The sequence below is a fragment of the Tribolium castaneum genome, chromosome 7 (assembly GCF_031307605.1).
Source record: "Tribolium castaneum strain GA2 chromosome 7, icTriCast1.1, whole genome shotgun sequence".
NCBI classification, from domain to species: Eukaryota; Metazoa; Arthropoda; class Insecta; order Coleoptera; family Tenebrionidae; genus Tribolium; species Tribolium castaneum.
The window spans coordinates 3,093,754-3,121,029 of record NC_087400.1 but is presented as its reverse complement, the minus strand read 5'-3'; the positions used below and the strand labels follow the sequence as shown (position 1 = coordinate 3,121,029).

The window sequence follows — 27,276 nt, the reverse complement described above, 5'->3', positions numbered from 1 at the left end:
AGACCAGTAGTTAAAAGGATTGTGTAATCTATGTAAAAGCTACTGCAGCAAAACCTCACTAAACGTAACTTATAAATGTTACTTTACAATATTTCTATAATTTATTGTAAAGTTATATAGCAAGACTTTGGAAATGTAACAAAAATGTACTTTTTGCTTCTGTTTTTATAAAGATTACTGTAATTGTTTCCTTTTGATGTACTTCTTATTCTTCTTAATTTTTTTAAGAATGATATAGAAATGTTACCGGCCTACTCGATTCTTTATTTTCCTGAAAAAACCTTCAATGTTTTTTATATTGCAAAAATATTACACGTTTTACAAATAAGACCCCACAAACCTTATATCGACACGAAGTTCATAAAAAATGCCATTCAATAGTGCAATAAAATATAGGGTGTTGCATTTGAAAAAATCAAGTTATTGCCATTTATGGGCGATGGAATCTCGATTCCGAGATCGCTTTCATTGAGAAAAATGCGCTAAAGATTAAGAAATTTATTGTAGAAAAGTAAGTCAAGTTATCTTAAATGGTTCTGAAGTTATAAGTTTTTCACAAATAAATTGACATAAGTCAAAAACTATGACAGATAACTCTATAAAACCGAGTGCGTTATATTGACAATTTAGTTACGATTTCAAAAATGTAACAAAAATTTGGGGTTTCCATAAAAAAAACAAATTTAGTTGGGTTTTTTATTTTGGAACAGCCTGTAAATAAATTAAAATATTGTTTCCCTTACCTGGAGGCGAACTGCGTGGCCAATTCGTCCAAACACCCGTTCAGGGTTTGTTGCAAGTCCTTGAGAATGTTCGCAGCGTCTTCTTCCAACTTTTCGCCCCCCATTGACTCGAACATCTTCTCCAATTGTACCCGTAATTGTTGGATATTGTTCATAAGAATGCAAGCCTGTGAAAATAATTATTAAGTACAAATTGTTTTGTGGTACGTTTTATTCTTACAATTCGTTCCTCTTTCACGTGTTCGGGGAACTCCCCTTTGACGATGTCAGCGTACGCTATTAGCACCTTGACGATGGTTTTGGCGAAGCGTTTCATGTAGCGCTTCCAGATCTCCGGGTCTGGACATTCCAGTTTGGAGACGACGTCGAAGCATTGGGTCAGTTGGGTGAAGACGTCCACGACGGAATTGGAAAAGAGGGCGTGTTCGCTGCTTCTTTGGAACTAAACGAATGATTGAATTTTGAAGGAGATGCTCCTTATTATTTTTTTTTGGAAAACTTACGCCGTCCTTTTTGTCTCTATTGAAGGCACCGTGAAGGTATTCGAGGGAAACGTCGTCGTTCTCATTCAACCACTGCATGACGAAGGGCTCGAACCATGCAGGATATTCAGGCACTGCACCTGGGGGAGCACACAAATTTTAAAAATTTTTAAATAAAAAAATAATTTAAGCATAAACACACTGAATGGAAATACACTCACGATAAAAAAGAATGACACCCCTAAAGCCGCACTTTTGCTATCTGGCCCGGTTGGTAGTGATGTCATTCTTTTTGATCGTGACTGTACACATTTGTGTAACTATCAGGCACCTCTGCATTATTAATATTTTTTCATTTGTATTTTCATTAGGTTTTTATTTTTAAAATTTTATATATTTATAGATAGATTTATAGATAGATATATAATATATATATTATATAATATATAATATAATTAATAACTGATATCCAAGAAAGTTAAAAAAAATCAATTCTGTAGAAATAAGTGACTGAAAAAGTGATAAATTAAAAATCTATATAATTGCATAGTAAAAACATTAAGAAATTATAAAACAGAAATTATAAGACAGTAAAACAACAAAAAACTGAAACAATTAGGAAAAAAAAATTAAATAAATAAATTAATAAACTAATAAGCTGATACACTGAGAATAAATTTAATTTTGTGATTGAAACACTAAAAAACTATGAGACTGGAAGACTGGAAGCCTGAAAACGTAAAAAAAATAAAAAATTTGTTAAAAGTTGAATAACTAGAAAAAAATAAATGCTCAAAAAACATTAAATTGTCTAAATAAAAACATAACTCATAAATTTAGTACATTTTTAGGTTTCGTGAAGAAATCTTGCGAAACAATTGAGTTTTTGCTGAAAGATTTGCGAAATGTTTTTTATCAAAAACAAATCAATCCACAATTTATCCAAGTGTAATAAAAAACTTGATTATTTTTTAGAAAACAGCGAAATTCCATCGAAATTTCAATCGACTTGCGATTTTTTTGCACCAGTTAAATAAGTAGGAGATGATTTTTATTGGCAAATGACTCATTTTTGGGACAAATGAAACACCAGTGAACCGGTTTAAGGGCTGGTCTATCTCACACAACAGGATCTCGCCTTAGATAAAAATAAAATGGTCGATTCCGCTTAGCTTTTGGAATAATTTAATTTTTTATAATATATAATATATAATATATAATATGTAATATATAATATATAATATATAATATATAATATATAATATATAATATATAATATATAATATATAATATATAATATATAATATATAATATATAATATATAATATATAATATATAATAATAAATTTGGTTTGGAAAAATTAATAATTACAATTATAATAATTAAATTAACAATTAGCAAACACTGAAATTTTGCTACTTTTGTGTAATTTTTTTTTAAATCATGGCTTTATAAGATACAAGAATTGTTAAAAATTAAAAAATAATTTAATAGTATTAGAGTTTGCATATTTTCAAAAAGTAAAAGTTCATAAACTTTAACGGCAAAGGGACTTTAATGCTGAAAAAGTAAAAACACAAAAACAAAAAAAATTGAGATTGAAATTCTGAAGAAATAAGCGACGAAAACAAATTAGAAACTAAAAAAACTTTAGAACTAGAAAAGAGAAACACTAATAAATTAATACATTAGATTCTAAATAAAAAACTAAGAGACTAAAAAGCTAAAAAACTTAAAAAATGGGATACAAAAAAAACACTAAAATTCTGTAGAAGTGACTGAAAGAGTGATAATTAAAACTCTACGAAATTGCAAAGTAAGAACATTAATAAAATAAGACAACAAAACCACGAAATAATGGAAATAAATAAATGAAAAATAAAATAAATAAAATAAATAAAATAAATAAAATAAATAAAATAAATAAAATAAATAAAATAAATAAAATAAATAAAATAAATAAAATAAATAAAATAAATAAAATAAATAAAATAAATAAAATAAATAAAATAAATAAAATAAATAAAATAAATACAATAAATAAAATAAATAAAATATATAAAAAATTGAAAAACAAAAAAAAGAATAATAAAAAAATAAAAAAATAATGTAATGATTGACAACTGTAGGATAAGAATTTAAGAAAAATAAAAAGGGTGTCAAATATTTTCATTTTTAACAAAACAATTTTTATTCGGATTATAAGAAAAATTATAAGAAAGACTTATAAGAAAAAAAAAAATAAAATTGCATGTTAGGAAAATTTTCAAATCTCAGTTTTTTTCCAAAATTCTATTTGCTTTTTGATATTTTTCTTCAGATTTTTGGAAAAAAACCGCCACAAAAACCGTGTCCTTACCTTTATAAGGAGGCACATCTTTGACATAATTCGAGTACAGCCATTTCACCTTGAAATGTAAGTTCATATAAGCCGAGCTTTTGCACAGTCGATGCTGTTCATGCTCCTCCAGAGCGTACTTCATATCCACAGCAAACAAACTCCACATGGTGGCTGCCGAAAGTTGTCCGATATTCAGCTCCTGGGGGAACTGGTTCAGCACCGGCCCATAACTGTTCTTATCTTCTTCGATAACGGACACAATAAGTGCGATGAGCTTGTGCCAGAAGTCGACGCTGTCGAGGCGTGGGCCGTGGTCTTCGGGGTCGCGCTTGGGCTCATTGGGGTCGCTTTGGAACTCGCGATTGTACAACTCGTAGGTGTTTTCGAAGAGGAATTGATATGTGGAGCGGAGACAGGCTTTGACGCAGTCTTTGACGACGGTGCTGGCACGTGGTGGACATGTCAACTCCTGGACCTTCATCCGGAAGAAGGTGATGCTGGTGAGGAGGTCGACGGTGGATTTCAAGTCCATTAGTTTGTCGGGGCTCGAAGCCGGGAAGTTGTTGCGGTACATGGATAAGTCGATGCGGAGGGAGTTGTGCAGCTGGTCGAGGAGTTTTACGAATTTCTCTTTCTGGAAAAAAAATTTAAGGGGGGGGTGTTAACGTTTTTAATTTTTTTTAATTTTCTCATTCACGGCTAAACTATTCCAAAGAGTGGAACTATTTTGATCTATACCTATGCAAAATGATCCGGGGAATCGATTGGCATCGAGAAAATTGCCAAATTCACAATAGTTTTTTAGTTATGAATTTTTTAAAATTTTACCAATTTTTGCTTTCATCTGCAATTTGCTCGAAAACTATTTGTCGGAGAACAATAATCTTTTTTGAAAAAAATAGATAATTCAAAGAGCTTTCCAACGGTAATACACTTCATAAAGTTATCTTTAATAGTTCCGGAGCTATTGCTCGAGAAATGTATCGGGTACCCAAAATCGACAAAAACTGCGACGAAAATTGAAAAAATCAAACATCAAAACATTGAACATATGGATTTTTTGTGGACTTTTAACAACTTTAGTGGGTTGTTAAGACATATAGAAGTCCATAAAAATTTGCTGGAGTGAGTTTAAAAAAAATATTTTTTTTTCATCTCTTTGAAGGTAAGTAAGTATTACTCAAGAAATTTTAGCAAAAAAATTTAAAATTTTAAATCTCGTAAAAAGTTGGTATAATACAGAAAATCAGCCGCTGAATTCAATGGAACAAAACGCATTGCTCTACGACTTTTAGTTTTCGAGTTATGAATTTTTTTGTTGGATTTGAAGTCCTCTGACAATTTTACCTTAGAAAAACCAGTCCTTTGTATAGTGTCTGTCTTCGAAAATTACTAGTGCTATTGGAAAAAAGGAAGCACGTCTAATATTCTCGGATGATTTTATCTTAGAAAGTTCAGTCTTTAATACAGTTACTGTCTTTGCATTAAAAAAAAAATTGGTTAATTAGCTGGTTTGTTAACCAACTAAACTTTGACCAATATTTCGCAAATTATTAGAGCTAGAGAAAAAAAGAAAGCAGATCTAATATCCCCGCATGATTTTACCTGAGAAAGACCAGTTTTTAATACTGTTACTGTCTTTCTATTAAAAAAAAATTGGTCATTTAGTTGGTTTGTTAACCAACTAAACTTTGGCCAATATTTCGAAAATTATTAGTACTAAAAGAAAAAAAAGAACAGATCTGATATCCTCGGATGATTTTACGTTAGAAAGACCAGTCTTTAATGCAGTTACTATCTTTCTCTTTAAAAAAAATTGGTCAGTTAGTTGGTTTGTTAACCACCTAAACTTTGACCAATATTTCGAAAATTATTAGTGCTATAGGAAAATAGGAAGCAGGTCTAATATTCTCGGATGATTTTATCTTAGAAAGTTCAGTCTTTAATACAGTTCCTGTCTTTGCATTAAAAAAAAAATTGGTTAATTAGTTGGTTTGTTAACTAACCAACTAAACTTTGGCCAATATATGAAATTAACTTAGTGTTAGAAAAAAAAAAGATTTGAAGTTTTTGATAATTTAACCTTAAAAAAATTAGTCCTTGGTGTAGTGTCTGTCTTCGTATTTAAAAAAAAAAATGGTTAATTAGCTGGTTTGTTAACCAACTAAACTTTAATCTATATCTCAAAATTTTCTAGTAGTAGAAAAAAAAGAAAAAAAGATTTGAAGTCCTTTGACAATTTTATCTTAGAAAAACCAGTCCTTTGTATAGTGTCTGTCTTCGTATTAGAAAAAAAAAAAAGTTAATTAACTAGTTTATTAATCAACTATACTTGATTTTACCTTAGAAAGACGTTGATACAGTTACTGTCTTTGTAATTAAAAAAAAAAAAATGGTCAATTAGCTGGTTTGTTAATCAAATAAATTTTGACCAATATTTCGAAAATTATTAGTGCTAGAGGAAAAAAGAAAGCAGATCTAATATCCCCGGGTGATTTTACCTCAGAAAACCTGTCTTTGATACATTTACTGTCTTTGTATTAAAAAAAAAAACAAAAAAAATAGTCAATTAGCTGGTTTATTAACCAACTAAACTTTGGTCAATATCTCAAAAATTACTAGTGCTAGAGGAGAAAAAAAAAGATTTGAAGTCCTCTGACAATTTTATCTAGAAAAATCAGTTCTTGGTATAGTGTCTGTATTCGTATTAAAAAAAAAGAAAAAAAATTAGTCGATTAGTTAGCTCTCTAATCAACTAAATTTGCCAATATTTCGAAAATTACTAGTGCTAGAGAAGAAAAAAATACATATTCTGTTCATTTTAATTATCTAATTGGCCAAACACACATCGCAAATGCAAGTTAGTATTTTGACCAATATTTCAAAAACTATTAATCGTACGAAAAAAACAAAAACATATTTGAAAAACCCTCGTCCGACCGAGAAAACGTTCGTCTCCTTTTTATTACCTAAATTGTCCAAAAAAACTCAAAAAATCCATAATACCCCCCCACTCACCCCAAAATTGGAGGCAGCGAATCGATCGCTCGCCGAAACGGCCGACGAAGCCGTCGTGTGTGCGTAATAGGCATTAATATTCGCCAGCAGCATACTCATCACAGCTGGCACCCCCGGACACAGATACTTGGTCGAGAGGCAGTGAAAATGCCTAAAAACCCACCTCAAAACCCACACACCCTCAAAAACACACTCACGTCATCGCCTGATAAATCGACTCGATCCCGTACCGCATTGCAAACTCGTCCACAATCTCCTCCCCAGCCTCCTCAAAGTACACCTTCCAGGCATCGTCCCCCTTGGCCTGCGGCAGACTCACAACTCCGCTGTTCTGCTCGCACAGATAATGGAACAAGTTCTCGTGAAGGCAAGTGTACTGTACATGATATGGGGCCACTTTTTCCTCCCCCTTGATCTCCACCGATATGTGTAAGCGAATCGCGCCGGAAACGGCGGACTTGTCCGTTCGTTTCTCCAAATTGTACCAAACGTCCATCTCTCCGGACAAAGTCCGCACTTCTATAATAGTCTGTCCGAGGAAATCGTCCGATTCCCTGGTCAGCTTCTGTCTGAGTTTGCTCTTAAGGTCGTTGTCTTCGTCCCAAACGCGCACTTTGATCCGGTCGGAGGAGTTGTGGCACTCGCTGCAAGAACATAGTGAGCTGGGGAAAATGGGGGATTCCTACGCACAAATAAAACTTCTCGTCCCAGACGGGGTTCAGCTCCTGGGGCATGGTCCTTGTGCGTTTTTTGACTTTGCCGACCTGGACGGTGACGTAGGGGTCGGAGGTGCCGCTCTTGTCCTTGGCGATGAGTCCTTGTGCGGATTTGACTGCAAGGCGAGTTGGCTTGAGTCGGGGGCGAGCAAGGAAAGGGCATGCAAGCTGCAAAGCGTGTCTAGTGCGGATTGGCTAGAAATTACCCTTAACTTCGGTTCGGTCGCTTCGTGTGTCTGTGTTCAATGTATGTTAAGATCAACAAGTAAGCGGGAGAGTTAGTGCATCATTTCAAAAACTGTTAAGTCGGTCGCAGGCAGGTCTGTAGCTACATTCTATGGACAAGCGGCTGAAAGGAGCGCTTGAAGAACGGTTACACACACAAACAAGCCAAGTACACAGCCCCAGTGTGGGCGCTTGATGGCTTGAGAGTCATGCCGAGAGACATTCGATAGGTAAGACAGAAAGGAGGGAGTTTCAGACAGTTTGAAGATCACACGAGTTAAAGCACCGAAATCAGTGGTTCTTACCTTCGAAAACACTTTTTCCAAAGATTGTACAATAAAATTGGCAAAATTTGTGTTTTTTTTTTGTTTTTTTTTGGTCTAGGTGTGGTACCTTGGAAGCTACGTGCCATAAAAGGGTAAGCTAAGTCTATTGTTAAACTAGTTTTTAACTAAATTTTGGTCAATATTTCAAAAACTACTAGTCCTAGAGAAAAAGTTTTGGAAACGGTTCTGTGTTTATCTTAACCAAAAAAATATGTTGGTTAGCTCATTAACCAGCTGAACTCAGAACCTGCTAATCTAAGAACCAAAAGGGAAACCAAATGGAATTCTTAAAAAATTATAAGTTAAGTTGAAACGACTTTTTTCTGCTTTAAAATAAATTTTTTTTGCTCAAAATCTCAGAAACTATTAGTTTTAGAGAAGCAAAAAAAAACATATTTATAATTCTCGGAAAAATTCACGTAAGAAAATCTACTTTTGGACGACTTGTGTATTTCGATTAAAAAAATAGATTAGTTAGCACATTAACCAACTGAATTTTAACCAATATTCTGTAAACTAGTAGTAGTCCTAAGCCAAAAAAAGAACAAATTTTAAATTATCGTAAAGTTTTACTTTAGAAAACTTGGTTTTCAAACCGGTTTTTGTGTTCATTTAAAAAAAATTGGTCGGTTAGCTTATTAACCGACTAAAGTTTGATCCATATCTTGGAAACTAATAATCCTAGAGGAGCAAGAAGTACTTTAAAATTTTCGGAAACTTTTACGTGAAAAAATCTAGTCCTGAATTTTAAAAATAATAAAGTAATAATAATAATAATAATAATAATAATAATAATAATAATAATAATAAACTTTGGTTTATATCTCGGAAAGTCTTAGTCTTAGAAAAGCAAAAAAAACAAAAAAAAAGCAAAAAAATTTAATTTTCGTAAAATTTTGTGTTAGAAAACCTAGTTTTTTTAACCGATTTTTGTATTCACCGTTAAAAAATAATCAATTGGTTTATTAACCAACTAAACTTCGATTAATATTTCGCAAACTGTTAGTCTTAGTGAACACAAACTTGAGATCCTCAAAAAAATTCCCGCAAGAGAATCTAGTTTTTAAGTCGGTTTATGTGTTCACCTATTTAAAAAAAATTGTCGGTTAACTTCTTAACCAACTCTGATCTTTTAGCTTATTAACAAGCTAAATTTTAACTGATGTTTCATAATCTACTATTAGGAAATAAAAAGAAAAAACAGATTTGAAATTATCGTATAGTTTTAAGTTAGAAAACCTAGTTTTTAACAGATTTCTGTCTTCACCATTAAAAAATGATCAGTCAGTTTATTAACCAACTGAACTTTGGCAAATATTTTAAAACTGTTAGTCTTAGAAAAAAAGGAACACAAATTTGAAATCCTCAAAAAAATTCACGTAAGAATACCTAGTTTTTAGGTCGGTTTCTGTGTTCATTTATAAAAAAAGATAGTCGGTTAAATTCTTAACCAACATTGTTGGTTAGTTAGCTCATTAACCAGCTAAATTTTAACTGATGTTTCGTAAACTATTAGTCCTAAATAAAAAAAACAAATTTGTAAATTATAGTAAACTATTACGTTAGAGAACTTGGTTTTTAAACCAGTTTTTGTGTTCATATTTTTTAAAAAAAAGGTCGGTTAGCTTTTTAACCAACTAAGCTAATCCTAGGCAAAACGAAAAACAGATTTAGAAAAGTTAGTTCTTTAATAAGTGATTATTGTTTCAAATAAATTCATCACTTAGTTTATTAACCAACTAAACTTTAGTCAGTATCTTGAAATCTTTTAGTTTTAGAGAAAAAAGTGACACAAATTTGAAATCCTAAAAAAATTTCTCGTTAGAAAGGCTATAGTTCTTGGTCCAGTTTCAATACCTATTTTTCAAAAAAAAAATATAATAATAATAAATAAAAATAAAAAAATGGTCGGTTAGCTTCTTAACCAACTAAGCTTTGATCGATACCTCAAAAACTACTAGTCCTAGAGAAATAAAAGAATCAGATTTATAATTTTTGGAAAATTTTACGTTAGAAAACCTGATTTTCTAACCGGTTTCTGTATTCATAGTTTCAAAAAAATAAAATGATCATTTAGTTTATTAACCAACTGAACTTTGGCCAATATTATGAAAACTGTTAGTTTTAGAGAGAAAAAAGACACAAATTTGAAATTCTCAAAAAATTTCAGATTAGAAAACCTAGTTCTTAAACCGGTTCTGGTTAATATCTTGGAAAGAACTAATCCTAGGCAAAAGAAAAAAACAGATTTAGAAAAGCTAGTTCTTAAACCAGTTTATGTGAGTATCGTTTAAAAAAAATTTCAGTCAGTTTATCAACCAACTAAACTTTGGCCAATATCTTGAAATCTTTTAGTCTTTGACAAGAAAGTAACACAAATTTAAAATTCCAAAAAAATTTCACGTTAGAAAACCTGTAGTGCTTAGTACGGTTCAGTATTAGTCAGTATGTATTCATTTTTCAAAAAAAAAAAAATTGGCCAGTAGTTAAATTATTATCCAAGTAAACTTTAGCCAATATTTCGAAAACAGTTAACATTTAGTAATTTTACATTAGAAACTAGTCTTTGGAACGTTCATATAGAAAAAAAATTTGTCGAAATTTGTGTTGAAATTTTTTTTTCCTTTGCTTGTTCTCCTGGAAGTGGTACCTTGTAAGCTACGTGCCAAAAATTGAAACTAGGTGTATCGTAAGCTAAATTTGACTTTTTATAGTTTAAAAAAAGGTGCAAGAAGGTGTCTGAACCCCGTCCAAACTAGAACCGAGCCTGATAGACATTCCACAAGTGCAAAAAAAGTGAAGAACTTGATCAGTTAGTTGTAATAGAGATAGAAAGAGAGCATTGTCATTGTACTTTAGCGTGTTGTTGTATGCTCTGCGTCCCGATAGAATGCAGCTGTCAATACCTGTGATAGCAATCTTGCATGACCACTTGGACGTGCCCTCTATAGTCATTTGCTCCGCTTGCTCGATTGAATCAATGTGTGTGTCTGGATCCACTGAAAATGTTGTTCTGCCGGAACCGGAAACAAGAACACCGATACAACAAAAAATGTACACAACAACTAGACTGTCCATTGCCACCGAATTGGGGACTTTACCCAATTGGGTGCAAGGGCTACAAGCGATTGGGTGTTGGAGTCGGTTAGCGAAAGCAGACATTCAGCATTCAAGCGGCTAAGGGACAAGTGGTTGTCCCAAGGCCGGGGTTTTTGGGTTTTTTGGTAGACAACAACCGCCCCCACAAACCTGTGATGGCTATCTTTGCTGACCACTTGGAGGTACCATCTAGAACGGATTGTTTGACGGCTTTCATATGACCGGCGTGACTCTTGTCTTCTACGCCGAATACGGCCCTGTTTGTATAACAAAACATGAAAGAAAGTGGAGAAAAGGGGAAATGGGGCCCTGGACTGGAAAAAACGCGGAGGTTTGAAAAAGCGACAGTCAAAAAAAATTACCCAAATTCATTAGTTTTGGGTTTATTTTGAAAAAAATTCTCAAAATCCTCTTAAAACTTGACAATATTCAAGTTTTTTCAGTTGATTTGCTCGTTTTTGGGCAAAGTTGTCAAAAGTAGTCAAAAAATAAATCACTAAATTTCGTCGAAAATTTTATTATTTTAACATTTTTCAAGTTTTCAAAGACATTTTGTAAGTAAATTCTTAGGCTAAAATGGCCATATTAAGTTCAAATTTGTATTATTTTGCCCTTTTTAAAAGTCTAAGAAGTAAATATAATTCAGAAAAAAAATAATTTCGAAAAATATTGTTAGTCAGAATCAAAAAATAAAGCTAAAAGTGGTGTTGGAGTTGACTTTCTGAGTGTTTAAGGCCGTTTTTCATCTAAAAACATGCGTTTTTAAGCAAGTTTTGCTTAAATAACTAGCTGAAGCATTAAGAATTTTGAGCAAAATGTTGTCAAAATTAGTCGGAAAATGATAAATTTACTCGAAAATTGTGTTATTTCCACGATTTTCAAATCTTAAAGCACACTTTTTAAGTAAATTCTTGGCCTAGAATAGCCAGATTAGGTCCAAATTTGTATTATTTTGCCCTTTTTAAAGGTCTAAGTAAGAATAATTTAAAAAAAAATAATTTGAAAACTATTGTTAGTCAAAATCAAAAAATTAAACTAAAAGTTTTGTTAGAGTTGATTTTCTAAGTGTTTAAGACCGTTTTTTATCTAAAAACATGCGTTTTTGAGTAAATTTTGTCTAAATAACTGTCTGAAGAGTTAAGAATTTTGAGCAAAATGTTGTCAAAATTAGTCGGAAAATGATAAATTTGGTCAAAAATTGTGTTATTTCGACAATTTTCAAGTCTGAAAGCACACTTTTTAAGTAAAATCTTAGCCTAAAATAACCAGATTAGGTCCAAATTTGTATTATTTTGCCCTTTTTAAAAGTCTAAGTAAGTATAATTCAAAAAAAAAAAATAATAATTTTGAAAACTATTGTTAGTCAAAATCAAAAAATTAAGCTAAAAGTTGCGTTGGAGTTGACTTTGTGAGTGTTTAAGACCGTTTTTTATCTAAAAACATACGTTTTTAAGCAAATTTTGTCTAAATAACTGGCTGAAGAATTAAGAATTTTGAGCAAAATGTTGTCAAAATTAGTCGAAAAATGATAAATTTGGTCAAAAATTGTGTTATTTTGACAATTTTCAAGTCTCAAAGCACACTTTTTAAGTAAATTCTTGGCCTAGAATAACCAGATTAGGTCCAAATTTGTGTTATTTTGCCCTTTTTAAAGGTCTAAGTAAGTATAATTCAAAAAAAAATAATAATTTTGAAAACTATTGTTAGTCAAAATCAAAAAATTAAGCTAAAAGTTGTGTTGGGGTTGACTTTCTGAGTGTTTAAGACCGTTTTTTATCTAAAAACACACGTTTTTGAGCAAATTTTGTCTAAATAACTGGTTGAAGAATTAAGAATTTTGAGCAAAATGTTGTCAAAATTAGTCGAAAAATGATAAATTTGGTCAAAAATTGTGTTATTTTGACAATTTTCAAGTCTCAAAGCACACTTTTTGAGTAAATTCTTGGCCTAGAATAACCAGAGTAGGTCCAAATTTGTATTATTTTGCCCTTTTTAAAGGTCTAAGTAAGTATAATTCAAAAAAAAAATTTGAAAACTATTGTTAGTCAAAATCAAAAAATTAAGCTAAAAGTTGTGTTGGAGTAGATTTTCTGAGTGTTTAAGGCCGTTTTTCAACTAAAAACATACGTTTTTGAGCGAGTTTTGTCTAAATAACTTGCTGAAGAATTAAAAATTTTGAGCAAAATGTTGTCAAAAATTGGACCAATTCTTGTCCAAATTTGTATTATTAGACCAGAAACAAAATAATTTTGAAAAACTTTAATTCTGACCAAAAAAATAAATGTTCTAAAAAAGTTTTGTTAAAACTGACCAAAAAATGAACAATTCCCATCAAAATAGACGTTATTTTGCAAAATCGTCTTTAGAAAACACGTCCACAAATCGAAAAAGTAAATTAAAACTTACGATTTTTTGCTTTTTTGGCTTATTTCTGTCATTTTGTAGCGCTTTAAATTACGTATTTTTTCGAAAAAATTTGCTAAAATTGTATAAATAGAACATGTACGTTCCAAGGCTAGAAAGACAATTATTTTTCAAAATTTTGTTCTAAACAAGTCAAAAATTACCAAATTAGGCCAAGAAATTGTGTTTTATACTCAAAAATTACAACTCAACTCGAAAAATTATATTGCTTCTGCCTTCTTTTGGAACTTTTTATTCAAAAAAGCACAACTCTTTCAAACATCTTCGTAAAAATAAGAAGTAAAAACAAGTTTTTTCTTCATTTGAAATTTTTAAACTTAATTTTTCATATTTAACAAAAACAGTAAGATCAATAATTAAGTTGGTGTCAACTTTCTGAATAGTATTATTTCGAGCTGGAAACACTTTTGTTCGCTCCACACCGCCGATTTCGCTGGTCATTTTACCTGATAAGTTCGAAGATCTCAGGCTTCTCTCGTTCCCTTTGCTTCATTCGCTCCTTCATTGCTGTTATAATACTGTTGGCTTTATCTTCAGCTCCATGTTTGGAACTTTTCTCAGCGGCTCCTAGAAACATCCACGATTTGAACAATTTTAATCGATTCACAACCGCCCTTAGCTTTAGTAATCCTAATCGAAAGAAAAATCTCATGCAGGAGAAGAAAGAAAAAAATTATAAAGCGATCGAAAAAAAGACACTCACTTTGCAGGCAATCGGCGTTGAGGAGGTCTTTGCACTTCTCGTGGCACTTCACCGAGCACTCGGTGCAGCGCACCCCCTGCCGAGCGATGCCCCACAACAGCCCCTCGCACTCGTAGCAGTAGGTGGGGGAGGTGGCCGTCCACGGGACGAAGTTATGGGGGGTGGTGCTGCTGATGGGGTAAATCAGCGCCTGGAGGGTTTTCTTGTAAACGTGCATTTTCTGCAATGTAATTGCTTGCTGGTGATTTTGTCCAAATTACGTTGAAAACGAGGTTTTTTACAAAAAAAAAAAACTTTTATTTCATTTATTTCTTATTTCTTTTATTTTTTGTGGAAAATACAAATAACTACAAAAATGCTCAAAATTTTAAGTAAAAAATCAGTTTTTTGGAAAATCAAAAGTCAAAATTTTTGAAAAATAATGAAAAATTGTCTTGGCCAAGACTGCTAGCTCAAATAAAAAAAATTAAATACAAAATTTGTTAAAAATACAATTAAAGCTGTTTTTTTACAAAAACTGAGTCAAAATTCTTGAAAAATTATATAAAAATTTATCTTTTGATTAAAAATCTTTGATTGAACTTGTTTCTTAACTTTAGTGCAAATACGTATTTACTGCTAAATTCACAATCATTGCACAAACTTAAATAAAAAGGAGTATTTTTTGGAAAAACAAAAGTCAAAATTTAAAAAAAATACAAAAAACTGTCGTTATTTTTTCTACAATAATTTAATACAAGATTGTTTCGCAAAATTTCCAAAAAAATAATAGAAAAATGTACGAAAATTAGTTAAAACTACTTTGAAAACCAGTCGTTCTTTTTAAAAACTTAAGTCAAAATGTTTGAAAAATTACGAAAAACTGTTTGTTGATTGTAAGTTTATTTTTATTCGCTTGATTTTCACCTATTTCTCATTATTTAATACAAATATTTGTAGCAAAACCTTCAGAAATTGACTAATCTTAAATAAGAAACAATATTTTTTGGAAGAATAAAAGTCAAAATTGTAAAAAAATACAAAAAACTGTCGTTATGTTCACTACAATAACTTAATACTAGATTGTTTGGCGAAATTTCCAAAGAAATAATAAAAAATGTACGAAAATTAGTTAAAACTACTTCGAAAACCAGTCATTTTTTTCAAAAACTTAAATCAAAATGTTTGAAAAATTACGAAAAACTGACTGTTGATTGTAAGTCTATTTTTATTCGCTTGATTTTCACCTATTTCTCATTGTTTAATATAAATATTTGTAGCAAAATTTTCAAAAATTGCCCAATCTTAAATAAGAAACAATATTTTTTGGTAAAATAAAAGTCAAAATTTTTGAAAAAATACAAAAAACTGTCGTTATTTCTTCTACAGTAACTTAATACAAGATTGTTTCGCAAAATTTTCAAAGAAATAATAATAAAAATGTACGAAAATTAGTTAAAACTTCTTTGAAAACCAGTGGTTTTTTAAAAAACTTAAGTCAAAATGTTTGAAAAATTACGAAAAACTGTCTGTTAATTGTAAGTTCATTTTTATTCGCTTGATTTTCACCTATTTCTCATTATTTAATACAAATATTTGTAGCAAAACCTTCAGAATTGCGCAATCTTAAATAAGAAACAATATTTTTTGGTAAAATAAAAGTCAAAATTTTTAAAAAAATACAAAAAACTGTCGTTATTTTTTCTACAATAACTCAATACAAGCTTGTTTTGCAAAATTTCCAAAGGAATAATAAAAAAATTGTACGAAAATTAGTTAAAACTACTTTGAAAACCAGTCATTTTTTTCAAAAACTTACGTCAAAATGTTTGAAAAATTACGAAAAACTGTCTGTTAATTGTAAGTTCATTTTTATTCGCTTGATTTTCACCTATTTCTCATTGTTTAATATAAATATTTGTAGCAAAACTTTCAAAAATTGCCCAATCTTAAATAAGAAACAATATTTTTTGGTAAAATAAAAGTCAAAATTTTTGAAAAAATACAAAAAACTGTCGTTATTTCTTCTACAGTAACTTAATACAAGATTGTTTCGCAAAATTTTTAAAGAAATAATAATAAAAATGTACGAAAATTAGTTAAAACTTCTTTGAAAACCAGTGGTTTTTTAAAAAACTTAAGTCAAAATGTTTGAAAAATTACGAAAAACTGTCTGTTAATTGTAAGTTCATTTTTATTCGCTTGATTTTCACCTATTTCTCATTATTTAATACAAATATTTGTAGCAAAACCTTCAGAATTGCGCAATCTTAAATAAGAAACAATATTTTTTGGTAAAATAAAAGTCAAAATTTTTAAAAAAATACAAAAAACTGTCGTTATTTTTTCTACAATAACTCAATACAAGCTTGTTTTGCAAAATTTCCAAAGGAATAATAAAAAAATTGTACGAAAATTAGTTAAAACTACTTTGAAAACCAGTCATTTTTTTCAAAAACTTACGTCAAAATGTTTGAAAAATTACGAAAAACTGTCTGTTAATTGTAAGTTCATTTTTATTCGCTTGATTTTCACCTATTTCTCATTGTTTAATATAAATATTTGTAGCAAAACTTTCAAAAATTGCCCAATCTTAAATAAGAAACAATATTTTTTGGTAAAATAAAAGTCAAAATTTTTGAAAAAATACAAAAAACTGTCGTTATTTCTTCTACAGTAACTTAATACAAGATTGTTTCGCAAAATTTTCAAAGAAATAATAATAAAAATGTACGAAAATTAGTTAAAACTTCTTTGAAAACCAGTGGTTTTTTAAAAAACTTAAGTCAAAATGTTTGAAAAATTACGAAAAACTGTCTGTTAATTGTAAGTTCATTTTTATTCGCTTGATTTTCACCTATTTCTCATTATTTAATACAAATATTTGTAGCAAAACCTTCAGAATTGCGCAATCTTAAATAAGAAACAATATTTTTTGGTAAAATAAAAGTCAAAATTTAAAAAAAAATACAAAAAACTGTCGTTATTTTTTCTACAATAACTCAATACAAGCTTGTTTTGCAAAATTTCCAAAGGAATAATAAAAAAATTGTACGAAAATTAGTTAAAACTACTTTGAAAACCAGTCATTTTTTTCAAAAACTTACGTCAAAATGTTTGAAAAATTACGAAAAACTGTCTGTTAATTGTAAGTTCATTTTTATTCGCTTGATTTTCACCTGTTTCTCATTGTTTAATATAAATATTTGTAGCAAAACTTTCAGAAATTGCCCAATCTTAAATAAGAAACAGTATTTTTTGGTAAAATAAAAGTCAAAATTTAAAAAAAAATACAAAAAACTGTCGTTATTTTTTCTACAATAACTCAATACAAGATTGTTTTGCAAAATTTCCAAAGAAATAATAAAAAAATTGTACGAAAATTTGTTAAAACTACTTTGAAAACTAGTCATTTTTTTCAAAAACTTACGTCAAAATGTTTGAAAAATTACGAAAAACTGTCTGTTGATTGTAAGTTTATTTTTATTCGCTTGATTTTCACCTATTTCTCATTATTTAATACAAATATTTGTAGCAAAACTTTCAGAAATTGCCCAATCTTAAATAAGAAACAGTACTTCTTGGTAAAATAAAAGTCAAAATTAAAAAAAAAATACAAAAAACTGTCGTTATTTTTTCTACAATACTTCAATACAAGATTGTTTTGCAAAATTTCCAAAGAAATAATAATAAAAATGTACGAAATTTAGTTAAAACTACTTTGAAAACCAGTATTTTTTTTCAAAAACTTAAGTCAAAATGTTTAAAAAATTACGAAAAACTGACTGTTGATTGCAAGTCTATTTTTATTCGCTTGATTTTCACCTATTTCTCATTATTTAATACAAATATTTGTAGCAAAACTTTCACAAATTGCTCAATCTTAAATAAGAAACAATATTTTTGGAAAAATAAAGGCAAAATTTAAAAAAAACACGAAAAACTGCCGTTATTTTTTCTACAATGACAACATATTTTAGCAAAATTTATAAAAATATAATAAAAAAATTGTACGAAATAACAAAAAACAGTCTATTTTGGAAAAATAAATGTCAAAAATTTGAAAAAATTTCAAAAAACTGCTATTATTGTTTCTTGAATGACCAAAACCAAACAAAAAATTCTTTATTATTTTGAAAAATAAATGTCTTAGAAATCGTTTTAAAATCCAAAAATACTTAACAGCGTTGTTGTAAAAACCGTGAAAGTTATTCTAAAATGTAAATTGAAATCTCCTTTGGTTAAAAATCCAGCCAAAGCTTTCGAATTTGCCTCAGCAAACAAACGCCGCAATACAAATATTTACATTTCTCGAGCGACCTTTTCTAGACGAAATCTATACCAACAAATTAATTAAATCCAAACAAAACCACTTGAAAGCAACAATGAAGCGTTTTCGGTCAATAAAACTCCTGTCTTTTAAGGAGACATAAATTCGCTTATCCTGCGAACGCATCCGGACAATAACAAGCCCCGATATATTATATTTGGTAAAAGAAAAATTCTTAATGGCCTATATAAATGGTCGTAAATTTTCATATACCTACAACTTACCAGTTCTTCATCGTTGAGAGTTGCTCGAGGAACTGCTGACGTCAAACCAGCGTTTCGTTTCGTCGCTGCCATTGTCTACAATCAAATTTATCAGAAAAATTGACCATAATGTGGCCTGAAATGTGGCAAAACTAGAGCACTAAGGCTAAATGTGACCATACTTTTACCTGGTTTGTTGCTTGAGTGAAAAAGCGGCATGCAATCGTGCTGAGGAGAGATTCAATAAAATGTTAAGCAGACAACGAATTTTCCAATTTTTAGACTAGAGTTCCTAATCTAAAGATGCAAACTCTTCTAATTTCTAACTTAGATTCTCTATGTTACAATTTTAAAAACTTTGTAGGGGGGGGATGTTAACTTTTTTATTTTTTTTTAATTTAATCATTTGCGGCTAAACTATTTGGAACTAGTTTGATTCATACCTATGTAAAATGATTCGGGAAATCGATTGGCAACAAGAAAAGCGCCAAATTCCCAATAGTTTTTTAGTTATGAATTTTTGAGTATATGATCTAATTTTTGCTTTTATTTGCATTTTCCCGAAAACTATAAGTGGGACAACAATAATCTTTTTTGCAAATGATAGATCATTAAAAGGGCTTTCCAACGATAATACACTTCATGGGGTTATCTCTGATAGTTCCGGAGCTATTGCTCGAGAAAGTTCCGAGTACCCAAAATCGACAAAAACTGCGACGAAAATTGAAAAAATCAAACATCAAAAAATCGAACATATGAACTTTTTGTGGACTTCTAACAACTTTTGTGAGTTGCTAAGACATGTAGAAGTCCATAAAAATTTACTGGGGTGAGTTTAAAAAAAATTTTTTTTTCACCTCTCAGGAAATTTTAGCAAAAAAATTAAAAAAATTAAATCTCGTGAAAAGTTGGTATAGTACAGAAAATGAGCCGCTGAATTCAATCGAACAAACCGCATTGCTCTACGACTTTTAGTTTTCGAGTTATCAATTTTTTTAATGAATAAAATTTTTCACTATGACAAATGGCTACCCAAAATTTAGGCAAAAAATTTTAATTTTTTAATTCTTGTAAAAAATTGATATATTATGCAAAATGAGCCGTAGAATTCAATCGAATAAACCGCATTGCTCTACGACTTTTATTTTTTTTTAATGAATTTTTTTAGTGAAGAAATTTGATCGCCTCTTTAGCCGGAACCGTTGCTCGGAGCGGCTCCGGGTTTGGTAGAAAAAATAGCTAAAATTAAGCGCTATCAGATGGTTTTTTGTTCGTTGCTCTAAGTCTTACAGTTTCCGAGAAAAACGCAAAAAAATGTTTCCATTTTCACTTTTTTTCAATTTTCAATCGCCAATTACGGCGAAACTATTAGAGTTATCGATAAACGAAAAAATGGAAAATAACCGGAATAAAAAACTCTACAAAACGGCATAGGACTCAAGGCGATATCTCGCAAAAAATTTTTCAATTTTCAAACGCTGATTACGGCCAAACTAAAAAAGCTAGGAGAAAACGCTTTTTTAGATCGGAAAGAGCACATCAAAATCTATAAGATAGAAACGGTTTTATTTGATTTTGAGACACTTTAAAAATTAACCGATTTCTGAGGGGGGGGGTGTTAACTTTTTTTTAATTTTTTTTATTTTATTATTTACGGCTAAACTATTCTAAAAAGTGGAACTGTTTTGATCCATGCCTATGCAAAATGATCCGGGGAATCGATTGGCATCAAGAAAATTGCCAAATTCCCAATAGTTTTTTAGTTATGAATTTTTTAAAATTTTACCAATTTTTGCATTTAGCAGCAGTTTGCTCGAAAACTATTAGTCAGAGAACAATAATCTTTTTTGAAAACAATAGATAATTTAAAGGGCTTTCCAACGATAATACACTTCATGGGGTTATCTCTAATAGTTCCAGAGCTATTGCTCGAGAAATGTTCCGGGTACCCAAAATCGACAAAAACTGCGACGAAAATTGAAAAAATCAAACATCAAAAAATCGAACATATGAACTTTTTGTAGACTTTTAACAACTTTTGTGGGTTGTTAAAACATGTAGAAGTCCATAAAAATTTACTGGAGTGAGTTTTAAAAAAAAATTTTCTTTCACCTCTTTGAAGGTAAGTGTATTACTCAAGAAATTTTAGCAAAAAAAAATTTTTTTTAAATCTCATGAAAAGTTCGTGTAATACAGAAAATGAGCCGCTGAATTCAATGGAGCAAACGGCATTGCTCTGCGACTTTTAGTTTTTGAGTTATGAATTTTTTTGTTGGATAAAATTTTCCACCATGACAAATGGCTACCCTAAATTTAGGCAAAAAATTTTAAATTTTTTATTCTTGTGAAAAATTGATATAATATGTAAAATAAGCTGTAGAATTCAATCGAACAAACCGCAATGCTCTGCGACTTTTAGTTTTTTTTTTATGAATTTTTTTAGTGAAAAACTTTGATTGCCTCTGTAGCCGGAACCGTTGCCCGGAGCTGCTCCGGGTTTAACCGAAAACGCTTTTTTAGATCGGAAAGAGCACATCAAAATCTATAAGATAGAATCGTTTTTTTTTTATTTTGAGACACTTTAGAAATTGACCGATTTTTTAATTTAATTTTTTTTAATTTTTTTTATTTTCTCATTTACGGCTAAACTATTTTAAAAAGTGGAACTATTTTGATTCATACCGGTGCAAAATGATCCAAGAAATCGATTGGCATTAAGAAAATTGCCAAATTCCCAATAGTTTTTTAGTTATGAATTTTTTAAAATTTTACCAAATTTTGCATTTGTCTCCAATTTGCTCGAAAACTATTAGTCGGAGAACAATATTTTTTTTTTGAAAAAAATAGATAATTTAAAGAGCTTTCCAAAGATGGTACACATCATAGGGTTATCTCTAATAGTTCCGGAGCTATTGCTTGATAAATGTTCCGGGTCCCGAAAATCGGCCAAAATCGCGACAAAAATTGAAAAAAGTAAACATCAAAAAATCGAACATATGGCCTTTTTGTGGACTTTTAACAACTTTAGTGGGTTGTTAAGACATATAGAAGTCCATAAAAGTTTGCTAAAGTAAGTTTTAAAGAAAATTTTTACTTCTTTGAAGGTAAGTGTATTTATTATTCAGAGAAATTTTAAGTAAAAAAACTCAAAATTAAAAAATTGAGGATAAGTTATGGTTACTAAAAGTCTAAAAATGGTAAATTTAAAATTTTTACAAAATAACGAATCCTCGAAATAAATTTGTTTGTTAAAGTGTAGATTAAACAATTCCATAAAAACTGGCATAAATCGTTTGAAAAATTCGTTCGTCCGCTTGCTGGTAAAGCATCTACGTGCATTATTTTTAACTAAAACGGAAGGAAGAGACCAGTACCTTGAGCACCTGGAGAAGTGAAGCGGCGCAGGGCACACCATTAAACAGAGAACAAACAACACAGACACGTTAGTAATGGTTCTAGGAGAGAGTTTACACAATACACTCAACATTAATAAGAAGGGAAGGTCAGAGGAGTCCCTGGAGCCCACATATGTGTTATTTCTCGCCACAAAAACAGAGATACAAAGGGATGGAGGGAAACAATACAACATTCATTGTTGCAACAGGTATTTAGTTGAAACGACGGAAATCGGGAACATGTCGGAGGATTTTTTCTTCATCAACAAAATGCGAGAAACTAACGCCAACATTTACTTTCTCGCATTTTTCGTTTATTTTCAAGTTTTCAAGAAAATTGTTCAAGTCATTACCAAGTCGGAAACCAACGGTATGGACTTCCGTCGTGGCCGGATATCCGGCATACTGTCGATGTTACTGTAGAATGGATTATCTCCTGGATGGCTGTTAATAGAAACGATTCAATTAAACGGCTTCGAAGCCGCACAACTGTGTCACACTCACCCATTTGTCCGTCCGCCGGAATCGCCTCCAAGTCCAGACCCGTTCTAAAAAAAACAAAAAGTAACATAAATAGTGAATCAACACAGTCCCCGAAAGGGGTAACAGATTTTATTCAAATCAACAAATCTTAGCACAATGTCCCTAAGTCAAGCATAATACTGCTAACACCGATCTAGTCGAGATTGTCATTATGGCCAGTCTAGAGGTGCTAAAGTAGGAAAATCAGCGCGTTATACTATCACGTCTTGGTCGTTATGTACAGTAGAGTGGTTTAGAATCGTACGCTCGCGTTATTGTCAACGATAGTATAAACACTGCATAATGTCAATCTCCGTGATGATAATTACATTGATATGAGTGCGATATGACTAAACACAAACTCCTGGATTCGAATTGACTCGTGGTGACCTCTAAAAGCCGGTTACAATAAGGCGAAGCGCTTGACTAAGCTAGGTTTTGACGTGGATTTCGTAGAACTTTTGCACCATCCCCAGCATACTCACTTTGTCCTTCTCACTAGCTGGCTCAACCTTGTCCTGGTTGCTCTTCTCCTCCGCCTTCCGCTCCTTCAAAGCCTTCAAGAGCTTCCACTTACTCCCGGCGGTTTCCTTGGTCTCGGGCTTCGCCACTTCCGGTTCGACCTGGATTTCGGGGACGGCGGAAGCCTCCTCAGCTTGCTCCTCCTCACGGGGGGTGACGTGACACCTGGCAAACTCCTCCGTGTTCTCCTCCTCGTTCTCGCTCTGCTGGGGGGAGTCCGGCCCGGAGGTCTCCCCCGAGGAGTGTTCCTCGTCCTTGGCTTGCTCCTCCTCCTCCTCCTTGATGTTTTGGGCGATTTTGTCGAACAACATGTGCGCCTCCTCCAAATGGATGGATTTGCGTTCGCGGTTCTTCGCCTCTTGGAGGGTGTGGAGGTTGTTGTCGCCCTCCTCCAGAACCCCCTCCACGACCTTGGCCTTCATGCGTAGCTCTCGCAACACGAAGGACATCCGCTCCTTGACCTCCTCGAACGGTTCGTACTCCTCCTCCAACTCGGGCTCCTCCCGGAGGGTTTCACCCATCTCGGCTTCAAGCTGCGACTGACGTTCCATCTCCTCCAGCTTCCGCAACTCGTAGCAATACCACTCGTCCTCACTGTCGATGCTGTCTTCGGTGCTTTGGCGGCGCGAGGACACTCGGGAGGTGCTCCGCCAGGAGTGCGTGCTCCGACTGTCATCGTCCTCCTTATGTCCTGGTATTTCCAAACTTTGTTGGTGTTTGGGCAAGTAGCGATTTTGGGCCCTTAGGACCGGTTCCGTGTGACTGACTTCGCTTTCAGTACTGATTTGTTCGACCAACTTGTCCACTTTTGGTTCCTCTTCGACGATTTCCTCGATCACGACCCCTTGGGGTTCCTCCAAGGAGAGATCGTCGGGGAGAGAGGTTTGCTTCTGTTGGCGGTATTTGCCCAAGGCTCGGGACACGGCGAACTCCATGGAGGCGCCTCCAACCACCACGACCATCTTGCTTTCGGTGATGACCGTTTCGTCACTTTTCTCCGACTCGGAACTCTTCTTCGACGGTTCGCCGACCGTGGGGAAAATGCTACTGGAGGCGCTCCCGCCGGAGACTTCCTCCTCCACGTGGTCGTTGAGTGGTGGTGGAGACACTTTAACCACTTGGAGGTCCTCGGGTTTGGGTTTCGCCACTTTGGCGAAGAGGTCTCGCTCAGCTTGTCCTTCAAACATACTGTAACTATCCTCACTTCTATCATCTTCAGAGACCACAGAACTGGCCCGTTGTAACACCCACTCGTTCTCGGACTGTTCGGGGTCAGAGAGTGACTGGGTGTGGTGGTGGAAGTAGCTTTTCCGCTTGGCTTTTTGCAAAATCCCCGAAACCGTGGACACAATCGCGTTTTTCTTCTTCTTGCGACCGCCGACGTTACTTTTAGGTTTGGACAAATCCTCCCGCCTGACCCCCGACGGTAAGGAATACGAGCGGTGTCGCTTGGTGAGGTGCAGGTCTGGTAACCAATGACTTACCGAACTCATGGCCGATTTTAACGTATTACCCCGCTTGAATTTCTTTTTTTCCTCCCGGGATGAGTCGATTGTGTCCGAATTGATGGTAATATAGCCCGACTGAGTGATTATGACCGAGCTGGGGTCAAAGAACTTGTTCTCGTTTTGTTGGACCACATATTCAGGGACGTTCCGGTTCCGGAGGTCGAGCTCCAAGTAAGGGATCTCCTGCCGTTGGTTCCACCTGTCCTGGTTCTCGTAGATTCTCCTCTGGTCCAGGTAGGGGCTTTGGTTGTACTCCGAGGGTTCCGTGGAACGCATGGAACTGCTCGGACTTTCTTGTTGTTCTTGGGGGTTAAGCCAGGCCTCGTTGTACTCGTCGTATCTGGTGGAGGTCGGGTAGTACGACAAGGCGTCGGTGATGTTACCGGTGGGGAACATCGTGCGTTGCATTGCCGTCTTGTAACCTTCATGGTTAGCGACCCCGTCGCCGTTACTCGTGGAGAACATCCTCGAGAGTGACCTCCTCCTCTCGGTGGTACCTGAAGTAGTTCGTTGCAATTCGTTGTTTTCGTAAGGCTCGACCAAATCCGGGTAATTGATAGTCTGGGTGATATAATCGGCACTGTTACTAGTATAGACAGAAGTGTAAGTCTCGCGGTTGCTCCCCGCCACGGAGTAAATCGCTGGTTGGTCGTTCCAAGTGAAAGAATTCGCCTTGGTGTGTTTTTTCCTCCTTGGACTCACATTAATATCGGAGGCTGGGGCCGGTGCTGGGACAAAAGTACCGTACCCTTCGCTCGTCTCCAAACTACACGGTGACTTCACCGTCGTGAACGCCGAAAGGTGGTGGCCACCAGGTAGGATGGTGTTGTCATGGTGGTGCCCTTTGTTGATTTTCGGACTTCCTGGTGATTTCTCGAGACTTGACCACCCACTCATTGACGACAGCCCTGAGTCGGATTTGACGACGTTTTTGCGCTTGGGGGAGCTTTTGGGCGACTTAATTGACTGCTGTGGCGCCGGCTCAGTGGCTAGGAAGACTGGGTTGGGCTCGGGGGCCGGTGGGGGCGGACTCGGTGAACCTTTCTGGTCGTTCGTTGCAATGTAGCCGTCTTGGCGCGTGCGGATGGAGAGGGAGGGCGAGGGGGCGGTTTCGGCGCGCGCGTTGAAGATCGAAGGGGTGGAGCAGGGGATGGTCTCGTAGGAGGCGGCCACTAGACTACTGTAAAACGGGTTTTTGGAGTCGATGTTTTGGACAGCGGCGCTGTAGGCGAGGCGGCCGGTGACGGTGGTGAAGGGGGCGGTGCAGGAGGCGACGCGCCGGGGGGACGTGGGGGTGCTCCCGCGTAAACCACCGGCGAGCACTTCGGCGACTTCGTTATCAGTGGCAATGACACTATCAGTGACGGAGAGGCGGGAACTAGGACGTGGGGCGAAGTTTGGAAGTTCGGTTTTGAGGATGAGGAGGTCGGTTTGGTTGGAATTGGAGAAACTCCAGTTAGGATCGTCTTTTGGTTCGTCGTCTTGCGACATGGAAAGAGGAGATTCGAGGAGTTTACGTTGAAGTTGTTTAATATTATCTGAGTCTTGTTGCAATTTACTGCTCAAACGGTCCAGTTCGTTTAATTTTTCAATGGCGACGTGATCTATGGAGTCAATGCGTGACAATTGAGCTATATCCTGTTCACTAACACACGGGGAATTCCCCCGATAGTCCTTGTAGTCCAAAGCACTAAAAACCTCCTCGCCTTCAACCAAACAACAATCATTTTTCTTCTCATTGTTGTCGTCAGTTTCCTCCTTCTCCTCCCAAATCATCCCCAACTGTGACCCTTGCCCCCCCAAGTCCTCCCGATACGCCTGGTTCAAGCTGCGATAGAACGCCTCATCCGGCACATGCAACTCCTCCAACTCCAACTCTTGTGTCCTTGACACGTCTTGCCCCTCCTCCAGCCCGTCCTCCACAGTCCCATTGCCCAGAATCTCACGAATCACTTCCAGTTCCCCAGCTGTTGCTCCCGCCCCCATGTTGCGACAGCCCCCCGTGGTGTAAAAATCCAACAATTGGGAAATGACACTCTGTTGCTCGTACAACAACCCCTCCAACTTCTCCAACCTCTCCCACATTTTGATATACTCCTGTGAGAGTAAATCAAGGGCACGCCAGGCGTATTTCAGCTCCGTTTCAAGGATGTTGAGTCTGGTTCCGAGCCGTTCCATGTATTCGGTGATGACATAGTCAACGTTGGCGTCGTAGTTGACGGGTGCCATGGTACCGTCGGCCATCCGGTGCACGTTTTCGCTCATTTTTCACCAGAATTTACACTACATTTTAGTCTTTTTTCGCGGCATGGTGCGGATTGGCGTGCTCGCGAACATCACGAGACACTGGCAACACTAAAGTCATTGTTTCGTCCGTGTGGAAGAAGGCATGCTTCAACATCTGGAAAATTATTCAATTGTGGTGGTTTTTTGGCGATTTTAGTTGTCTTGGGGGAAGTTTAGTTGAATAATAAAAAGGGCTTTTTCAAGCACCGGATGTCTGAATATGATAACTTGTCGTTCGAAATGGAATATTAAAAATTCACTTAGACTTGACGCCAACTGTCGATTTCCGGAACCGTTGGCGTTTTGATGGCACCACGTGTGCCGATCGATAACTTTCTTATTAGGTTGATAAATCTTGGTCAAGACCGGCCGGAAAGGACGACTTGGTCACCGGGAATATGATTGAATATTTATGAGATGTGGCAAAGGTGGATAACTATCGACCGTTAAGCT

General features: G+C 34.2%; 1 protein-coding gene across 10 annotated transcripts in view; it reads right to left on the bottom strand.

The window, feature by feature from the left end:
- unc-13 overlaps positions 1–27,276 on the bottom strand; it is a 54,917-nt gene that overhangs the window by 8,534 nt on the left and 19,107 nt on the right. For 5 of the 10 annotated variants that reach the window (XM_064358140.1, XM_064358141.1, XM_064358142.1 and 2 more), the window contains 14 exons: positions 22,993–26,938; positions 22,490–22,533; positions 22,339–22,429; positions 18,612–18,686; positions 14,079–14,298; positions 13,822–14,005; positions 11,102–11,208; positions 7,276–7,417; positions 6,783–7,229; positions 6,586–6,736; positions 3,586–4,201; positions 1,247–1,365; positions 964–1,185; positions 744–910 (listed from right to left, as the gene is read on the bottom strand). In XM_064358140.1, coding sequence (XP_064214210.1) covers positions 744–910; positions 964–1,185; positions 1,247–1,365; positions 3,586–4,201; positions 6,586–6,736; positions 6,783–7,229; positions 7,276–7,417; positions 11,102–11,208; positions 13,822–14,005; positions 14,079–14,298; positions 18,612–18,686; positions 22,339–22,429; positions 22,490–22,533; positions 22,993–26,802 — 6,395 coding nt within the window. In that variant the 5' untranslated portion in view covers positions 26,803–26,938. Of the gene's footprint in view, positions 1–743; positions 911–963; positions 1,186–1,246; positions 1,366–3,585; positions 4,202–6,585; positions 6,737–6,782; positions 7,230–7,275; positions 7,418–10,758; positions 10,866–11,101; positions 11,209–13,821; positions 14,006–14,078; positions 14,299–18,611; positions 18,687–22,338; positions 22,430–22,489; positions 22,534–22,992; positions 26,939–27,276 lie in introns of all 10 variants that reach the window. The other 5 variants (XM_015984807.2, XM_015984810.2, XM_064358145.1 and 2 more) reach the window with 3 other exon arrangements.